The sequence below is a fragment of the Maniola jurtina genome, chromosome Z (assembly GCF_905333055.1).
Source record: "Maniola jurtina chromosome Z, ilManJurt1.1, whole genome shotgun sequence".
NCBI lineage: Eukaryota > Metazoa > Arthropoda > Insecta > Lepidoptera > Nymphalidae > Maniola > Maniola jurtina.
In genome coordinates, this window is record NC_060058.1 from 16,864,781 (window position 1) to 16,885,007 (window position 20,227).

Consider the following 20,227-nt stretch of genomic DNA (forward strand, 5'->3'; position numbering starts at 1 on the left):
GATCCCCCGTCGATTTCCTACGTATGATATTATTGTTCTTATCTCTATCTGCCCTGGTTCGTGCATTCTCGGTTCCTAGATCGGTACATTTGTGATAACCAAATTTCAAATTGCTGTGATTGGCTGAATTTACCATGTTCTTGCTGCGACAGTGAGTTTGAGCCACTAGCGGAACAATGTTAGCCGGTCAGAAATGATTGCAATTAGTCAACCTGTTTGACGTCCGTGTTCTGTTTTCGATTACAAAAAAGAAAAAATTGTTGTTGCAATCATCAATTTTAGCAAATAGTGAAAGAGAGTCGGCCAATCAGAGGTCACAACTACCGTCACACTTTCTGTCACACTATGGCAGTAGGCATACCGAGTAATGAAAACAATTTTTCATTCTGTCTAGGTCGAAGTAGGGTTGCCACCTGGCTCTTTTTGATTTACAGGCTACCACCATCAAAAATACGGGGTTTAGATTTGAAGAAATTTGAAAATTTGAAGTATTTGAAGAAATAGGCGGTGGTTCTCTCTGAAATGCATGGAAAGCCTATTTAGATATTTCAGTTTATTTGTAAGTTTTGTATTTTTTCTCTGTATTTTGCCGTGTCTTGATTGGTGAACTGTGTTTGCAATGTGGTTTTAAATAAAAGATTTATTTATTTAAATAGCTTTTAAAACTCTTAGTGTTGTAAAGCAAAATGTTATACATTTCATGCATACAATCTTTTCATTTCAACTTAAAATTACATTTAATTTGTAATTCCACCTTCACAGTATCAATACTATGGCCGTAGCCAGGAATCGATTGCGGGAGAGGTTTTATCAGGGCCGGAACTGAATCCTGTCATGAGGAAAAAAACATTCGCTCAACTTTATGGGCTAATTACCTGGTTAGTGGAATTTCGCCTTTCAATTTGACAGTGAGATAAAATACAACAATAAAAAAGCGCGAGCGCAGTGAGCGTAAGTGTTTTTGGTTCAATACAGAAAAAAATAAAGTGAAAGGGAAACGAGTGTAGCCATAGCAAGATTTTATTTTTAAAGCTTCCTATCTATACTAATATTACGAATACGACAGTATATCTATTTACCTATCTATTTGTTACCCTTTCACGGCCCATCTTCTTTACCAAAATTTTGGTACGTTAACGTTGGTACGGAAAATCCCCCACGGAATTTTTAAAAATCTAAATTCATGCAAACGAAATTGCGGCGTTTACACCAAGCAATAGAAATTCAAAGCGCGAGTGAAGTGAGCGCGAAATGTTTGATATATTTCCAAAAAAAAAATTGGTAAGCAAATGCAAGAAATAGTGTAAGTATTATTTTAGGCTTAGGTTTTTGACGGCTGTCCAGGCGCAGTCGCCATTTCAAAATTTCTTGTCTGGTGGGAGGCTTCGGTCATGGCTAGTTATATGGTTAGTATGGCCCTAACGGCCAAGAAATTAGACTGCATCATCACTTACCACTAGAAAAGATTAAAGTCACGGGCTAACTTGTATAAAAAAAGGCTTACATCCTCAAACCAAGCCCCGCCGCCTTGACTACGACCATGATCAATATCGAGTGGGTTTCGGCTACGCATTGCCGCAAAAGGAAAATATTCTTTCTACTGGACATAACGTCAGTGTTTAATTTCGCCAGCCAGCTCCTGCTGAATTTGTAAAAAACCGGCCAAGTGCGAGTCAGACCCACGCACCGAGGGTTCCGTATTCGGGTATTTTTTCCGACATTTTACTCGAGAAATCAAAAACTGTTATGCATTAAAAAAATATGCATAAAAATAAATAAAAATCTGTTTTAGAATGAACAGGTAAAGCCCTTTCATATGATAACCCACTTGATATATGTAGTTATCTTACTTTGAAAATTGAAAATACTAATATTTGTTCATGAACACATGACAGACGGATAGAAGGACAGATGGACAGACGGAAAGACTGACAGACTGACAGACAACGAAGTGATCCTATAAGAGTTCTTTTTTGCTTTTGAGTTACGGAACCCTAAAAATATTTAGTTTTATTTGCCCCGTATTTTATTTTCATAATTACAGGTTTCTGTATCTTGAAATACGGGGTAACCAGTAAAATACGGGGCCTCTGGCAACCCTATTCGGAAAACACTGTCACATTCAAGTTAATGTCAAATATTTTGTTTTCAATTACAGAAAGCTGCATCAATCATTATTACAATATTTTCTTTGTTGTGATTGGCTGAATTTTTGAGTTTCAGCCAATAAATAGACTGTTTGCCAATTAAACGTCATAACAATATAAATGCCAGAAAGTTTAACCAAATAAAACAAACTTAATGAGAACCTAGTGAGAATGCAAACGGCACACAATTTATAATACATATTATGTTAGTCGTATAAATAGATATTATAGTAGTCGTTCACTTTGGTAATAGTCAGATTGTCATCAGTAAAATTGATATTGGTTGATGTATCGTAAATTATTGTTTCGGTGACAAATATTTTTATTATCTATTTATCTTTGAACAGAATGGAATAGAATGAAATGGAATGGAATACAATGATAAATTTTTATTCCTGTAAACTTTTAGGTAAACTTCTAAGTGTTTTTGGATGGTCAGAAAAATTTACCACTGGTTGGGAATGCCGTTCCTACGTTTTCTAGGGTTTCGTACCTCAAAATGAAAAACGGAACTCTTATAGGATCACTTTGTTGTCTATCTCTCTGTCTGTCGTGTGTGTCAAGAAAACCTCTAGGGTACTTCCCGTTGACTCAAAACCATGAAATTTGGCAGGTAACCTAACTGCGTAATTTTGGGTAGTTTTTTTAATCGATAAAGAAAGTTTGCGACATTGTTCAATAAAAAATTTGGATTCCAACTCCTCAATCCTGATGTTGCAGGGGACCTGACTACTAAAGCTAATGGGATTTAAAAAGTGTCGATTATTAATTGATATTGAAGGTATCTATACCAAGTAAACACTTTGTCGTTGACCTCAACCCTGATGCTGTAAGAAATTGCATTCCTAAATCCTGGTGATCCCTCGGGATTTGAAAAGGATAATCCGTTTAAATATTCTTACGTGATACAGAAACAAGTTGCATCCCGGGGACGGGCTATTACGGAGAGGCAACTTTTGTTCTGGGAAATGAAAGGATCGGGATTTTTAAAAACCTAAATCCACGCGAGCGAAGCTGCGGGCATTAGCTAGTTGTAAATATATTTAGAAGCTACTATAAGATAATAGATAAGGTACTTATTTCCTTATATTTTTATTGTATGGCAGCGCGCGGTTTTAAATTATAAATTGCACGTCCTGTCCTTTTCTGTAATACATTTTTTTCTCAATATCTACCGCTTTATCTCATAGCAAGAGTCCGTAAGACATAATACAGTGAAAATAGGCAAAATATACAATTTTTGCAGTTTCCGTCACGTCAGTACCTGTCGAATTTTTCTAACAGTGTAAGCAGCAGAGCTGAGTTTACCATCAAGTGTTGATATGTGGGTGTTCCATAGAAGCTTTGCATCTAACATTATACCGAGAAACACGGGGTTCTCCTTTATTTTCAACATATGATTATTTATCAATGAATTTATGTCATTTAAGGTCCTGGTATTGGGCAGTGTGAATTCAACACACTTAGATTTCTTTGCATTTGGAATTGATTTGGAAGTAAATTGTTAGCAATAAATCAGAGAGTGACCTGTGATATGGCATTACATATAGTATGCATTGTCAAAAATTATAATATTAAAGCTGTGCGTATTGCGTGAGGAATAGGTTGCAAGAGAGTTGCAACTTGCAGGGTTTGATGCATGCGCTATTGCCAGCAAACATGAGACATATTTTTATCTACAGGCAACGTCTGAGTAGGTAACGCATACGTCTAACGCAAGTTGAAATGTACCAGTGTATTTAGTTAGACCTATCGACAAGTTTGGAGTTGGGTGCAGTCTAAATGTGGCCCGTGTGTTTAGACTGTCAGTTTCTGTCAGTTTCTGTCAGTTTCACGTGTCGTCCCCCGCACTTCACCACCCCGCTTGCACAAATCGAGACAGCACGAAATTTTCAAGATTTCTGGGTGTAATTTCTGGTTTTCGTAGTTCCCACATAATTATAACAATATAAAATATATAACGATAATTTTTTTACTACATAATATTCATTAAATTTTCTAGGTCTGTGGTTTTTCCAAATTTCATTAAATTGCTTCGTTGTCTAGAAAAACGAGCACAAAGTTGGGCCTTTTTTTAAAGAAAAATACAAATCTTTGAGCCCCTGTAATTTTAAAACTACATATTTTTAGAAAAATCTAAAACACCACAGACACAGATATTAGTTTCTAGACTATGTCTGCAAAATTTCATGGACTTTGGTTGCTTAATATTCAAATGAAATGGGAACTACGATTGTATGGAGTAAGTGACGGAGAGAGCTCTGTTACGTCCATACTACATTATTTGACATTGTACGCTCAAACAAAGTATTATATCCATTTGTCTCGTCATTACCTAGGTTTATTGATAGATAAAACATTGAAAAATATATTGATTTTAAAATTAATAAATAAGATTAGGAGTGAGAAAATTCTAAAACAATCTATCATTAGACGTAGTTTATTTATTCATTAGTTGAAATAACTTTACTATGCAAACATGTATTTAGTAGTTTTATCCCAAAATTGCTTTTCACAAACGACTGTTGAACCCTTTTTGAGCACCCGATTTAGGTGAAATTTCGTGCCTGTCACCTTTCTCATACAGTGTTAGGTGAAATAGCAAACTGTTGGTTAACCACGTGCGCCGGCAACTTCAGTCGAGCGTACTGCGTGGCCTTAATACCTAGTTACCAGATATAAATTAAATGATCTTTCTGTGGTGCTATTTATATAAGTGCACGCTAGTTTTAATTTAATACTGCGTCCCAGTAGACATGCATTGGTTGCAATCCTTTAATTAATTTCTACTTATTTAGACTGTTTATTACTTAATATAATTATTAAGTCATTATTATTCATTCCTACATTTTGTGAAGGAAAAAGGAAAACGCGATCCTAGTAAAATTGCGAGGTTGGTAACTTTGATGTTATGTTATTTATTCTATTTGCCTGTTAAATTGCATTATCTATATGTTTATGGTGCAAAACGAAGTCGCAATACATGTTTTTATCCATCCATCTATTTATTCGTTTTAAACTTTCTTCTTGATGGATTTAAATGCGATTTTCGCCTAATTTCAAGTTTAGTATCAAGAAATTTTGTTATTGGACTAAATCTTTCTAAATAATTAAAAAGTTCTCTTTAACAATCTAAGTACGAGTATGTTCGGAAAAGACTACTTAAAAACAAAACACTCCAATACAATTCCTGTAATGTGAAAAATTTATTGAAGTGTTGAATAAAAATCGATAGTATTCACTGTGTCAAAAGTTCTTGTTTGTTTATTTGAACTTCAGAATTGAACTGATAAATCAATATTGACTTTGATTTTGGTACGCTTACACGGTTATGACGTCACGACCACATGAAGTATTTTACTGCAATACCCAGCATGTAAGCGCACCACTGTGGCATCGTAGCTCCTAAACTAATGAACCGATTTTAATTTAGTTTTTTTTTTGTTTAAAAGGTGGCTTGATCGAGAGAGTTCTTAGCTATAATCAAAGAAAATCAGTTCAGGCGTTTGAAAGTTATCAGCTCTTTTCTAGTTACTGTAACCTTCACTTGTCGGGGGTGTTATAAATTTTTAATTTACACTTGTAATTTAGTTTTTTTTTTTTGTTTGAATGGTGGCTTGATCTAAAGTGTTCTTAGCTATAATCCAAGAAAATCAATTCAGCCGTTTGAAAGTTATCAGTTCTTTTCTAGTTACTGTAACCTTCACTTGTCGGGGGTGTTATAAATTTTTAATTTACACATCCTTACGACTTTTTGGACAGCTCTATTGAAAAATTACGTTTTTAGGAAACGGTGTGTGAAGTTATCAACTGTCTATCTTGTTTAAGTAAGGGGTCACTGAACAATGGAATGCTCTGTTTAGTGACCCCTACGGTCCATTCATACGGATTCCATGAAATCGGAACAGTTGCCGGGTCGCGTGACACCTTGTCCGATGGGCTTTACTTATGTAATACTTGGGAACATAAAAAGAATGTGTATTTAATACACCATCGACAGTTGCGTTCCGATCGTCGTGCTTACTACATTGTGCGCACGATTCTTATATCACACAGTAACACGATAATGTTTCCGATTTTAATTGCGGTGTTTGTGCTCCTTATCACTGGTTATATCGTCCGATCCGTCACTAAGCCGAAGAAATTCCCACCAGGTATATTTCCTTGAGCTCTTTTCAACTCATGCACTCCTGGTACATTTACCAATTATTTACATTATTTACCTATTACCGATACATTTATTGCATAACATTTGAAATGAGTTATTTGACTTTTGTTTTACATGAACTATTTAGAATGGCACGGCTGTCTCTTAATGAGCGGTTTGAAGAAGAGTACATTTATAAATAGTCTCATAATGTCTTATGTCCGCTTCTGTCAATGGATGCCAATTAGGTGTGTTATGTGAACATTATATATTTGTTCACTTTTATGTTTGGCTAGTTGTTGCACGTGATTTCGCACGCGTTGAATGTGAGATGTGTTATGCTTGAAAACATAACCTAGCTACTTGGTAAAAGATTATAAATATAAGAGAAAACATTATTAAAATATTTTCAGTAGTTAAAAGTTATACGAAAAATGCAGATTGCGATTGTAATAAACAATATAGAGCAAACATAGACAACAACAAGTAAATGGATACTTGTTTTTAAAATTGTCTCTCCATCTCTAATATAGAGTTTGAAAACTCTGTTGATTCGTGTCTTTCTGTTCTTCTGAGTAATTTTAGAGGTAAAGTGAGAGGTAATTTTTTGAGCTAAGTATATGGCAAAGCAAAGATATGCTTCGGTTCAAAAACCTCTGAACCGATTCTAATAATTCTTTCATTATATTATTTCCAAAAATTGGAATTCAAATTTTTTTATTTGATTCTCTTGTTCAGGTACCTACCCTAAAAAACATTTTATTTCAATATTTGAATAGTTATATATAGCGGTAACAAGTTACTTTAACTGTACCAGATTTCAACTTTCTAGTTTTAATAGTTTCTGAATAAAATTAGTGTGAGTCACAACCTGTGACCAACATTTGGGCAGACAGACAAACCAACATAATAGACGGACTGAACGAAACGTGACGACACTATAAGGCCTCGTTTGCAGAGACGCGGGGCGTCGCGCGTTGCAATGGGCGGCACGGCCCGCACTGAATTTAAACATATGGCATCAATATGGCATTGTATGAGTGCGTTTACGGAGAAGCAATCTTACACGCGTTTGTTTGAAATGAAGCGTTTTTTGCGGCCGAGCCCGCGTATGACATCGACGCGTCTCGAGCAGCGTTTATCGTGGCGGCGCACGCGGCGGCAATTCTCGATGAAGCGATGCCTAAACTAGTCGGGTTGATTGAGTACCCCTCCCCCCGCGAAGCCCGTCGCGTGCAACGCTACACGCTTTAAGGATTCGCCGCGGGCACAGCGGCGGGTACCGCCACTCTTCCCGCCTCGCATCTCTATGAACAACATCGTATATATATCGTATATACTATAATGTTTGTGATTACGCGTGCGATGATAAGTGTCGCTCCACGCACCGCCGCACCGTAAACAAAAAAAAACGTACGACACGCCGCGAGACGCCACGACTCACGCGACGCGCGACGCCCCGCGTCTCCGTAAATGAGGCCTTAGGGTTCCTTGTTATATTATGGAATCGCAAAAAATCATATGCATAGTGCATACATTTAGAACTCACTCCTAATTTTTGCTCTATGTGTCAATTATTGTCATGTCAAAAGTACGATTTTACTCCTAACGGTATATGACAGTTGTTGATACATAAACAAAAATGGCGAGTGGGTTCTCTAAAGTTATGCATTATATTAAAATTATATTTAATAAATATGACTGATGGCAAGAATTTGCAAGTATTAACATATCTATAATTATTGTGCGCTCTAAAATGTAATTTTGAACTCTGTAACATAGCCTGTAAGTTTCATTTAAGTGGAAATTCCTTTATGGAACTAATAAAAGTCTTAAACCAGAAAGTTAATTGATTATTCGGATCATTACATGACTTTGACTGTCTTCATTTATAACCAATAAGGCAAGCAGATGGTGTTTATTTACTAGACTATATGTCTGAATACTTATTTTAATTTGTTCTGTATCTGTATTTTTTTTCTTATGTTTATGTCAGCAATTTATTAAACGCAATAAAGCTTATGATTTATGATTTATATACTGAGTAGTTAAATTAACTTTGACACACTTGTGATGCAAATTTTTAATTGCACCATGCGCGCAAACTTTTAATTATGCAACTAGAATGGTGCAGCGAGTATGCCAGATTAGTTGCAAAGTTGTACAGTCAGTTTGACATTTGAAAATATGAGTTGGTCGTTAGGTATTTTATGCAGACAGGCAAAACTGTTCCGATTCGATTATTATTTTGGTGTAACTATTATGTGAGGTGGTAGGTAGGTGAAGCACTCATTACGGCCTTTCAATATACCTACCGTAGAACTGCTCAAAAGGAGACGTTACCTGTGATCTCAGTCGTTTCATGGTAACATTTATATCGCTCGCTTTTGTGTTCGACACCTCTGTTAACAACTTTTACACGATCGAGCTCTTTCGGAGCATGTATCCACTAGGGAGCAGTACGAAGCGCTACAGGTTTGCAAACGTAGAGCTACTTTTATTGGCAGCTTGTGTGTAACCTTTTGGGTATATAAAAATCTTTCAGTAGAAACATCCAGAGTGCGCTCAAAGCGAAATTAAAGTTGTACTTTTTTTTAAATAAAAAACGCGAGCAAACAGCAGGCGGGTCACCGAGAATTCGGGGAAGATCGCTTGCAATTTTAACTCGAGGCGCATTGCAAAAATTGGTCGGTTATTGCTATCTACTTTTGGGTGAGGCGTTGCGCGCGTGACGCGGTTAAGCTCTTTGATTATTTGATTGACGTATAGACAGACAACAAAGTGATCCTATAATCACCCTCAGGGCAGAGCTCCGCGCTCACCACCCCACCCGGCCGATGCAAACTAACAGTGGCCGGTAGGTCCTACGCAGCATACTCAATCCGAAACTATTACATTTGCGTAAGCTTGCCTGTCTATCGGTATTCTATAGGTTTTAAACATGTAGAGTGTTGCTATCTCGCAGATAACAATGCTGTTACTTCACGAAATATGAAACGTATGAATTTTGAAGACCTCTCTGAGCGCTGTTATCTTATCAGTGAGAAGTCTTGGGTTCGATTTCCGGCTGGGGAAATTTTGAATTTAATAATTTCTAAATTTCCTCAGATCTGATCTGGTGGGAAGCTTCGGCCGTGGCTAGTTACCACCCTATCGACAAAGCCGTGCTGCCAAGCGATTTAGCGTTCCAATAGGATGCCATGTAGAAACCAAAAGGATATGGGTTAAATGAAAACTGCTATACCCCTTCCAGGTCAGATTTGCCATTTTTAGACTTCCTTTAGGCAACAAGACTAACTTATATCTGAATAAAAAAAACTGGAAACTACATACCTACCTTGTTCACACAAGACCACAGCGCTCATCAAGATTTATCATAATTCGAAATAGAGTTTTATTTTATCACAACAATGATATTCATTCGTTCACTGTATATTTTGCCGCTTCAAAAACATATTTTTATTATAATGTTTTCAATTTTGAGCAAACATGAAAATAAAGGAGATATTTGTATTGTTACCTAACACCAGTCGTGCATCCAATTAATGCAGAACCCGCAATTGAGTGATGTCCATAGTTGGAAAATGTATACATTCAGATGCGGCGCGGTAAATTGGAACCGAACTAACATATAGGCAAAACTAGATGAAAGTGGTAATCTGCACTTCTGGTCCAATCTCAGTCTCAAATCACATAAAGGCGCAGGCTTAGGTATAGATGATGTTTTATTACACGACTCATACTGCAAGTCCAAGCTTGGTCTTTTTAACCCCCGACCCAAAAAGAGGTGTGTTTTAAAGACGTGTGTATCTTTGTATCAGTCTGTGGCATCGTAGCTCCTAAACTAATGAACCGATTTTGATTTAATTTTTTTTGTTTGAAAGGTGGCTTGATCGAAAGTGTTCTTAGCTATAATCCAAGAAAATCTGTTCAGCCGTTTGAAAGTTATCAGCTCTTTTCTAGTTACTGTAACCTTCACTTGTCCGGGGTGTTTAAATTTTAATTTACGGTTCGGTTCATTAGTTTAGGAACTACGATGTCACAGACAGATACACAGATACACACGTCAAACTTATAACACCCCTCTTTTTGGGTCAGGGGTTAATAAAAGAGGGCTATAATAATAAAACTTTTATCCAAATTTCGTGAAGAAACATAGATGTGTATATGTGTGCGAACCTGGTTACTTGAGCTATGTCATTTTGTTCGTGAGCTGCCTACTCTTCTACATCAATGTCTCTTTACAATGGAATATTGACTTCAAAGTCAACTGAATATTATTGTCTTCAAAGTCAAACCTACCTTAGAGACCGGAACACGTGCTTGATCGCAATCTACGACACCAATGTCGAAGTAGTATTGTTACTCTATTTGCATCGGTCCACGTGCATGCCTACTCTGAGTCTCTCCGTCACTCGCTCCATACAAAATTGGAAATGAAATTGAAAATGACAAATTTTTTCGTATTGTTACAGGTCCAAAATGGTATCCACTGCTCGGATGCAGTACAATAGTACAGAAATATACAAAAGTATACGGATCCCAATGGAAGGGTCTATCACAGTTGGCCAAGGAGTATTCTACACAAGTTCTCGGCATAAAGCTGGGCTTAGAGCCAATAGTGGTCGTTTTTGGAGAGAACAATATAAGGAGAGTTTTCATGGAGAGAGAGTTTGAAGGACGGCCGAACAGTTTTTTTATTCGGTTAAGATGCCTTGGCAAAAGAATGGGTAAACATTTTTTAATGGCAGTATCTATCTTACTGTTTTAAAAAAATACTCCCCTTTCCCCTCGAATTACTATAAACTAACTAGCTTCTGCCTGCGACTTCACCCGCAAATTTCAAACCCCTTAGGAACTTCGGGGTTGAATTTTCAAAAATCCTTTCTTAGCGGATGTCTATGTCATAATAGCTACCTGCATGCCAGATTTCAGCCCGATCCGTCCACTAGTTTGACCTGTGCGATGATAGATCAATCAGTCAATTAGTCATCTTTTCCTTTTATATAATATATTCCTTTTATATAATACTAACTGATGTCCGCGACTTTGTTCGCGTGTATACAGGTTTTTAAAAATCCTTAATTTTCCGGGATAAAAAGTATCCTATATGTTAATCCAGGGTTTAATCTCCTCCATTCGCAATTTCAGCCAAACCCCTTCAGTAGTTTTTGCGTGAAAGAGTAACAAAAATACACACATACACACAAACTTTCGCCTTTATAATATTAGTGTGATTAGATTAGATTTGTGCCATGTCTCGAGAGTACGTAAAGCCGTCGGTCCTGCACGGTGCACCTGATCTGTCTCTAGTCGTGTCGGATTTCCATCTCATCGGGCTATGAGAGTAAGGGAATAGAGAGTGCACCTGAGTATGCCCACACTCTTGTTTGTGCCCTATAATATATCCCGTGCAGTTGACTAATTTCCGTCGAGATAGGCCGCCATGCCCGAAATTCGGTCGGGAAGAAAGTTGCCCTATTTTTCTTTGATTTTACGTCACCAAAGCCTAGTATTTGACATTTCATCGATTCAGGATCAAACCGAAAATTTCCTCACTCAAGTTCATGCAGGTATTGTTTCTAGGCATCACATTTGCTGATGGGGAGCTATGGAAGGAACACAGGCAGTTCACAGTGAAACACTTAAAAAACGTGGGCTTCGGCAAAACGGCGATGGAAGCGGAGATAAAGAAAGAGTTACAGAGTATACTGGATTATATAAATAGACACAAAAGTAAACCTATCAACCCCAAGACGATATTGGCTATGTCAGTTATGAATATACTATGGAAGTTTACCGCAGGTAGGTATGGAATTTTGATTTTTATAAGCCTTGTATAGATTGATCGGAAATTTTTGGTCAATGCGCTCGATTTTTATTTATACTCGACAAACGTGAGTATAAAGCGTGATTCTTTTATATTGTAGATAACGGGTAAATGCCACGATTAATTTGGTGTTTTTAATGGCCGATATTTCAACTCAGTTGCATGAGTCGTGGTAACGACGGCACTGCTGCGAGAGATGAATTTCGGGCTGTCGCGAGGATGGCTTTAAGCTAGTGAATAATATATGTGGAATCCATTGGAAGAATTATGCAAACTAGGACTACATCGTACGACATCCAAAGTAATAGTTGACGTTCTAAGCCCTAATTCGCACGAGCGTTAAAAAGCGTTGCGTTAAAACCCGGCGTTGCGCTGAACATACGAGGTACGTGTTAAAAAAGCGTTGACGTGTGAACAGATACTTGGGAATGCATTTGTTTTATTTGAAACGCTTTTTTAACGGACGTTAAAAAAGCTCTCTTGCGAATGAGGCCTTAGTGTATTTTGCTGGACAGCTCGTGAAGTTCTAGTGAAAAGAACATGAAAGCGGGTACTGTCCATGACAGCTCGAAGTTTATCGCTCGCAGAACTACAGTCCCATTGTGACCACAATTCATGCAACTGACTCGAAATATCGGCAGTAAAAAACACCAAATTAATCATGGTATGCATCCATTATCTTCAGTATAAAATATCGTATAAGCTTAAAATCATTATTGATTGTTTTTCACAGGCGAGCGAATAAAGGAAGATCGTTTGAACTTTCTACTGGATCTATTGAGCGCTCGATCGAGGGCATTCTCGATGGCCGGCGGCTGGTTGAACCAGTGGCCGTGGATCAGATTCCTTCTGCCGGAACTAAGCGGGTTTACGCTTATAAAGGAAATGAATAAGCAAATTTCAGATATTATTGAGGTAAATGAATATATTTCATATTCATTTGTAGAATTCATTTTTGTAAATCATTTAACCGAGAGAGAAATACAGTCAGTATTTTTGGCAATATTGCACGATAAATCAAAAACCATTATGCATAAAAATAAATAAAAATCTGTTTTGGAATGTAAAGCCCTTTCATATGAATCCCCACTTGGTATAGTTACCTCACTTTGAAAATTGAAACACATTTTAATTTTTTTTATATGATATACCCACAAATTCGCGCTTTTCAGATTTATTCCTGTATTTGTACTATAAGACCTACCTACCTGCCAAATTTCATGATTCTAGGTCAACGGGAAGTACCCTATAGATTTCTTGACAGACACGACGGACAGACAGACAACAAAGTGATCCTATAAGGGTTCCGTTTTTCCTTTTGAGGTACGGAACCCTAAAAATATAATAATTTAACGAATTATATTGGAATAATTGAAGGAAACAATAGCGAGGCACAAAAATAAAACAATAAACGGAGACGACTTCATGTACAGCTTTTTGGACGAGATGAATGGGAAAACCAAAGAGAGCTTTACGGGTATGTAAGTTATCAGGTTTTATTCCTACTAAGTTTTGATAAATAGGAATATTTCAAGAGTTGAAATCACAGATTGTGTTTACTACCACTATTATAAAAATATATGGTACAAAATTGCAAAATGAGCGCGAGAAAAAAAATAAAAAAAATAAAAAGTGTTATTTTTTGTAAGCCGATATGGAACCTTCTTGACCGATTTTTAACATTCCCTTTTTTGCAGAAGAACAGTTGAAGATCATCTGCCTCGATATCCTTATAGCTGGATCTCAAACAACTAGCAATGTGCTAGAATTTGCTATTTTAACAGTGTTAAGAAATAAAGTTATACAGGAAAAGATTTTTGAAGAAATAACCAACGTACTGGGTTATGAAACACCTTCTTGGGCAGACAGTTCTAGGTAAGAATTTACTTTAGTAGGATTCTTTAGTAAGACAAGAAACTCATCCGATCTTTCTGTGTGTGACAGCAGTTTAATTAAAATATATAAAAGCTGTACTGTTTAAATTTGGCGCAGTTATAGAAACCTGTAGATAATTTTTATACGAATAGTTATATTATACACACAAATTTAACAAAAAATACAAAAAAGTAAAATATTAACATACAAAAAAATATTGTACCATCCAAGTGTTCGTTAACAGGCATGGACATTATGTCCATTACGCTGGCATATTAGGCACTGTACTCTGACTGTACTGTGTCTTTGTTATTTGTATAGGACTTCGTAACAGAGAGACTCCTTTACCTACTAACTTCTGTCCATGGATAGAATATAGTAAGTTTCTACTGACATTATAAAATCCATACTGAGATCATAAACTGAAAGTATGTCTGTCTGTGAATCTGTTATATTTTACGGTCCATCGCATATTTTATTTTGACCAAATTTGGTACACTGGTAGACGGGAGATTTAAAAACCTAAACGACACGGATAAAGTTACAGGTATCATCTAGTGTTTCAATAAAATGAAAAACAGAGTTGCTACATCGCTAAACCACTATTTTAATACATTAATGAGCACTAACTTACTAACATTTATGAATATTTATTAAGTATTCAACGTTAAAACTCATTTAGTTTTTATTAATTTTCGCCTATTTTAAAAACCAACTCCATTCGAAAGTCTATTCAAAAGTTTAAGTGGCCTTTTAGAATTCGTTCTATAAACGAATATTGAACGATATTGAATTGAAATATTATTAAAACCGTTGAAAAAGAAACTCAGATTTTTCATAGAGTGGTCTAGGTACAATATTGATTGTAAATAAAACGCTACGAATTGATAGTTTGTTTTCAAGCAAAAGCATTTGCTCTTTTAATATTAATAATAGCTGATGCGCGATATTTTGTCTGCATTTAGCGTTTATTTTGATTTTTGAAAATCTCTTAATCCGACCGTAAACCGTGAAAACATATCAAATGCACAGATACACATTCACATTTATAAAATCACTAGCTGTTGCCCGCGACTCCGTCCAATTGCCGCCGGAACTATCTTTTTCCGAGGAATTTTCAAAAAAACTTTCATATAAACCTGGTCCTACAATTACAAACACAATAAAAAAAGAATTATCCAATTTGGTCCAGTTATTCTCGACTTATAACGTGACCAAGGGAAATAGAGATTCATTTTTATGTACAAGATGTAACCAGCACGCTCTATATAAGACTAGTTGATGCTCGTGACTTTAAACGCGCGAATTCATATTTTTTAGAAATCTACGCAAAAAAACTAGGCATTCTCAACAAGGTCAAGCAGTACTTCACGCCGCGCCAACTGATAACTTTGTATCAAGCACAAGTCAGGTCGTGCATGGAGTACTGCAGTCACCTCTACGATGGCTCTGCTAAATATCAATTAGCAGCTCTGGATGCCGTTGATCGTCGAGCTAGGAGACTTGTAGGCGAAGACTCTCCTTTGTTGGCGAAACTTCATAGTCTTGATCACCGCCGTAAGGTCGCTGGCTTATCGGTGTTTTATAGGATATATTTCGGAGAGTGTGCACAGGAACTTTTCGATCTTGTCCCCCCTTCACCATTTTACCACCGAACCGCAAGACGTCGGGCGAGTTTCCATCCTTATGTCGTCGACATTCCATCTACACGCACGAAACGTTTTGCGTCTTCATTCCTCATACGCATGGCTAAGGTTTGGAATACTCTTCCCCGATCTGTGTTTCCTACCAATTACAATCCGGGTATCTTTAAAACAAGAGTGAATAGGCACCTTCTAGGTAAACGCGTCACATCTTAGACCACATCATCACTTTCCATCAGGTGTGATTGTGGTCAAGCGCTTGCCTATAGTGAATAAAAAAAAAAAAAAAAAAAAATCTTTAGAAGATAGACGATGAAGTATCTTGGGATTATTTTAGTCCAAGTTTCGAATTTTCTTCTTTTCAGGTTAATCTACACAAACGCGTTTCTTCTAGAAGTACAAAGATACTTCACAATAGTGCCCCTCGCTGGACCGAGAAGGGTCCTAGAAGATGTCAACATGGATGGCTATATAATACCCAAAGACACAACCATCCTTATCGCAGTTGGAGACGTGCATTTTGACCCGGATATTTGGGAGGACCCGGACAAGTTCATCCCGGAAAGGTTTATAGACGAACATGGGAATATAAAGAATACTGAGCATATGTATCCGTTTGGAATCGGTAAGTTACTCTTACATTATTTTTCCGTAGTTTCATAAGAGAAATTGAGAAGCTGCCGAACAAAAGGGTGTATTTACACTTTTGATCAAAATGCTTTTATTATCTGGACGGTTAGGCTCCATTCCATTGTATCAGCATGTATGCGTCCACTGCTGGAGCTAGACTTTTCCCTGGGCGCGCCCTCCAACACGGCCCTCCGCCCTCCTCATGCATCCATTCCCCGCCACCTTCTTCAGGTCATTGGTTCAGCGCGCTCGAGACGTCAACCATTGAGTGGTTAGATTGCGGCAAGCTCGCTTGCTGCGCGTTGGTTGCAATCGTATGTTGTCACTGTAAAATGTGTGTACAGTGTACGACTTTAAGTTCATATTTGAATGTTTATTCTTTTACCGTGCGGGAGCGGTGTCGTGTACAAGTGAGCTATGACCTTAAGGTACGGCTCCTGAGTCGCTCCTTACGTAGGGACGACGGAAACCGAAAATATTTCAGCTTTCGACTTCGTTGTTTAGTTTCTGAGCAAGTTTCAGCACGTAATACAACTATTTTGTGTATGCAATTTTATGCATTTAGCTGACTTTCAGGAAAAAGGTTGTCGTTTCAAAGCCTAACGTCAAATGTAAGTAACATTTGACGCCTGCCAGTGACGTCGAAGCCTCTACATTTTGTTAGGAACTCCCTGACTGTCGTGAAATGAGCTCCAAGTCCATATTCTGCACGGGGCAATTTACAGACCTATACATTTTGCTGTCCACCAAATAATAGGATTTGGGATAATCTGAGCTAATGCGATTCATATAATTTATTGTTTATAATATGTTAGCGATAAGCGAATTGCAATACATATTTTATTGCATTGCGACTACTTTAATACAATAACTAATATCTAAATTTATGTTTCCCATCTGTTTCCAATTCTGAAACAGATTTTTATTTATTCCCAAGCACGGAACCCTCGATGCGCAATTCTGACTCGCACTTGGCTGGTGTATTCTTTGGAGGTACGGAACCCTAAAAAAACATGAATTAGATATAATTTTGATTGCAGGTCGCAGGCGATGCCCTGGTGACTCCCTAGCGAAGTCGTTTATATTCATAGTATTTGTGGGGATCATGCAGGCGTATCGCATAGAGTGCAGCAATGGCGTGCTGCCCTCCGAAGAGCCTCTAATCGGCTTAATATCCAGCGCAAGGCCGTACACAGCTGAATTTCTGGCGAGACAATAGATATGGTGTGGTGGACTCTTGTACTAGTTTAATTGTAGACCAATTAAATATATAAATGAATAAATAAGCCTTTTATTCTTACTCCCGAAACAAAATCAATCAAAAAATCATTCCTCTCACCCAAAACAATCGACTCCACGCGGGTTACGGCAGGGACGGCCAATCTTTATACACACACACATCTTTACACACAATTTTAGGTGAAATAACAAAGTTACCCACGTGCGCGGGCAACTTTGATCGAGCGAGCGTATGAGCCCCGTTCATGGCAGCGTTGGTGTGAAATATATTTCTTTTTGGTGGTTTAAAATTTATGGACGACGGCGTTGTAGTAGACGTGTTTATTAGTTGAAGTCTTATGATCGACTTTCTTAGGGTTAACAGTAATTATAACGAAACTTACATGCTATTATTTAAATAATTGCATCACCTTTCTTCAGATTGGATGCGTAAGCAATCTACATAATTACAGGTGGGTAGAGCTTAAAATAGTGCCGTTTCCACAGATGAATCAAATAACGTTATCTGTGCATATCACCCTTTCCTTCTAACTGCACCTCACCCCGAGAGAGGCCGAGTAAATGAATTATGCTTGAGATACAAGATTTTTTAAACAAATCGGCATATGGAAAATTTAAATTTTTCTTAAAAGAAAACATTTTATTGCATAAACTAAAGGACATTTGAAATTATTATAAAGTAAAATGTGACATGACTTTGAAAATTTTTCAATTTTGTAGTTTCCTAGAATAAAAAAAAATCAAGGGTCATAACTTTCAAAATAAATATAATTTTACTAAATGTATTATTTTAGGGCATAATGGCTAATAATAATAGCAAATCGATAGATGGCTTAGTATCAAATAATAGGCGTATACGTTTGTATGGAGAAGCGCGTAAAAAGGGTTACCTTAAGGTCAGAGATACATTGCAGTCAATTTGCTAATGGCTTCACTACGATAGGCTTTGCACTAAACGGCTTTCTCTGAAACATTTTACAGGTATTACTAGGTATTTCAATGGTATATGCGTATTTATTTCATTCAGACCCTACTGGCGCAGTGGTGAGAGCTGTGCTCTTATAAATGAGAGAGTCGGGTTTGATTCCCGGCAGGGACAATTTTTGGAATTCATAATTTCTAAATTGTTTCTGGTCAGGTCTGTTGGGAGACTTTGGCCGTGGCTAGTTGCCACCCTATCCGCAAGGTCATGCCGTCAAGTGATTTAGCGTTACGATACAATTACGATACGATGCCGTATAGAATCCGATAAGGGTAAAACTTCCATACCCTTTTCAAGTTAGCCCGCTTCCCTCTTAGACTGCATTATCACTTACCACCTTGTGAGTTCGCAGTCAAGGGCTAACTTATAATCGATTAAAAAGAAGACTGTTGCAATGTTTTTGTGATCTTCTTCCCAAATCAAGGTGCGTTCGGAACCCACGTAGATAAATCATTACCATGCAGGTTTCTGCACGAAGTTTACTTTCCGCTCTGACCGCACTGTGTTAACCGGACATTATAGTTATCTTGTTTTGAACTTTAGACACGGATTCCTAAGAACGTGTAAAGCCATCTAGACGTCCACTTCGTCTAATGAAAAGTGAGCGATGCATTCATTAGGTAGACCTGCTTAGTCTAAGCCTACTCATTTTTCATTTGAAAGCGCCCAAGACGAATCTGATTAAAAGCTCGGCGCTGGAAAGAGCATTAGGTACGCGCTGACCTTTAACTAGAGGAAACTTTGACTTCGTATGTAATTAAACTTGAACCTAACATCAGTTGTGGTTTAGCAAATGAGTATGTTACTTCATAATTAGAGATCCAGTCCATTCTCAAAATTTACATTCCATATATTATATCAAAGTAAGTAATTTGGCGTGTGTGAGAATTGTGTGTGATTTGGCTTGTAAAAGTTTATTTGAATAAAAATATATTCTGTAGTATATTTATATTAGTCTATGGTATTGAGAGTTACCATAGATTAGAAACTTAATGTCAGACCTACCAGTCATCATATTCCTTGCTTATGGTAAAGGTTGACATCATGTTGACATGGGTTGACGTATAAATCTTTGTCATATGGATGAATGATAATATCTCTATGCATTGTCATCGCCGGAATCAAAGTTAAACTAATCCGAAAAAATTTAGAAATTTACTGAAAATTGTATAAAATATTTGCTTCAGATTATTATTAATAAAAATTTCATGTCTATAGCGTTGATTATTGCCTAAATAAGTAAGTATCTATCAGTACATTTAAAATCTTTACTAAGTATCAACCATCGACTCATCAACTTTTTTGACTCCGAGATTCCGGACTCTTTATTTTGCAGAAACGTTTAGGTAAGAATGTGTGCTTGAGAGGGAATCAGTTTTATCTTGGAAGACCAAAGTGAGAATAATTTAAAAAATCGGCCAAGTACGAATCGGACTTACATACGAATGCTTCCTTACCATCTAGGAATATTACACTACCCTCTAAGTACCATCGTACAAGAAATAAGACTTACTTTTTTTATTACTTGAAGCTCAAAAGGAAAAAAGGAACTCCTAATAGGATCCCCTCGTTGTCTGTCTGACTGTTTGTCTGTCGGTCTGTCTGTCTGCCTGTCTATCGTGTCTGTCAAGAAACCATAGGGTAGGTACTTCCCGTTGACCAAGAATCATGTAATTTAGCAGATAGGTCTTGTAGCACACATAAGAGGAAAAATCCGAAAGCCGTGAATTTGTG

General features: G+C 37.1%; 2 protein-coding genes across 6 annotated transcripts in view; both read left to right on the top strand.

Moving 5' to 3' along the window:
• The first annotated feature begins 4,880 nt into the window (after positions 1-4,880).
• Positions 4,881-17,543, top strand: LOC123880238 (probable cytochrome P450 305a1). 2 transcript variants are annotated; one of them, XM_045928235.1, is made up of 8 exons: positions 4,881-5,040; positions 10,770-11,024; positions 11,881-12,099; positions 12,858-13,039; positions 13,502-13,601; positions 13,822-13,999; positions 16,008-16,267; positions 17,313-17,543. In XM_045928235.1, the coding sequence occupies exons 2-8, from the start codon at positions 10,955-10,957 to the stop codon at positions 17,489-17,491; spliced, it is 1,188 nt and encodes a 395-aa protein (XP_045784191.1). In that variant the 5' UTR covers positions 4,881-5,040; positions 10,770-10,954; the 3' UTR covers positions 17,492-17,543. The 2 variants fall into 2 exon arrangements, with proteins under 2 accessions (XP_045784191.1, XP_045784190.1); XM_045928234.1 differs by lacking the exon at positions 4,881-5,040 and adding an exon at positions 6,063-6,301.
• Positions 17,544-19,600: 2,057 nt separating this feature from the next.
• LOC123880327 (sodium-dependent serotonin transporter-like) overlaps positions 19,601-20,227 on the top strand; it is a 65,262-nt gene continuing 64,635 nt past the window's right edge. For all 4 annotated transcript variants that reach the window (XM_045928387.1, XM_045928386.1, XM_045928389.1 and 1 more), the window contains exon 1: positions 19,601-19,732. The gene's annotated coding sequence lies outside the window, so the exon portion shown is untranslated. The remainder of the gene's footprint in view (positions 19,733-20,227) is intronic.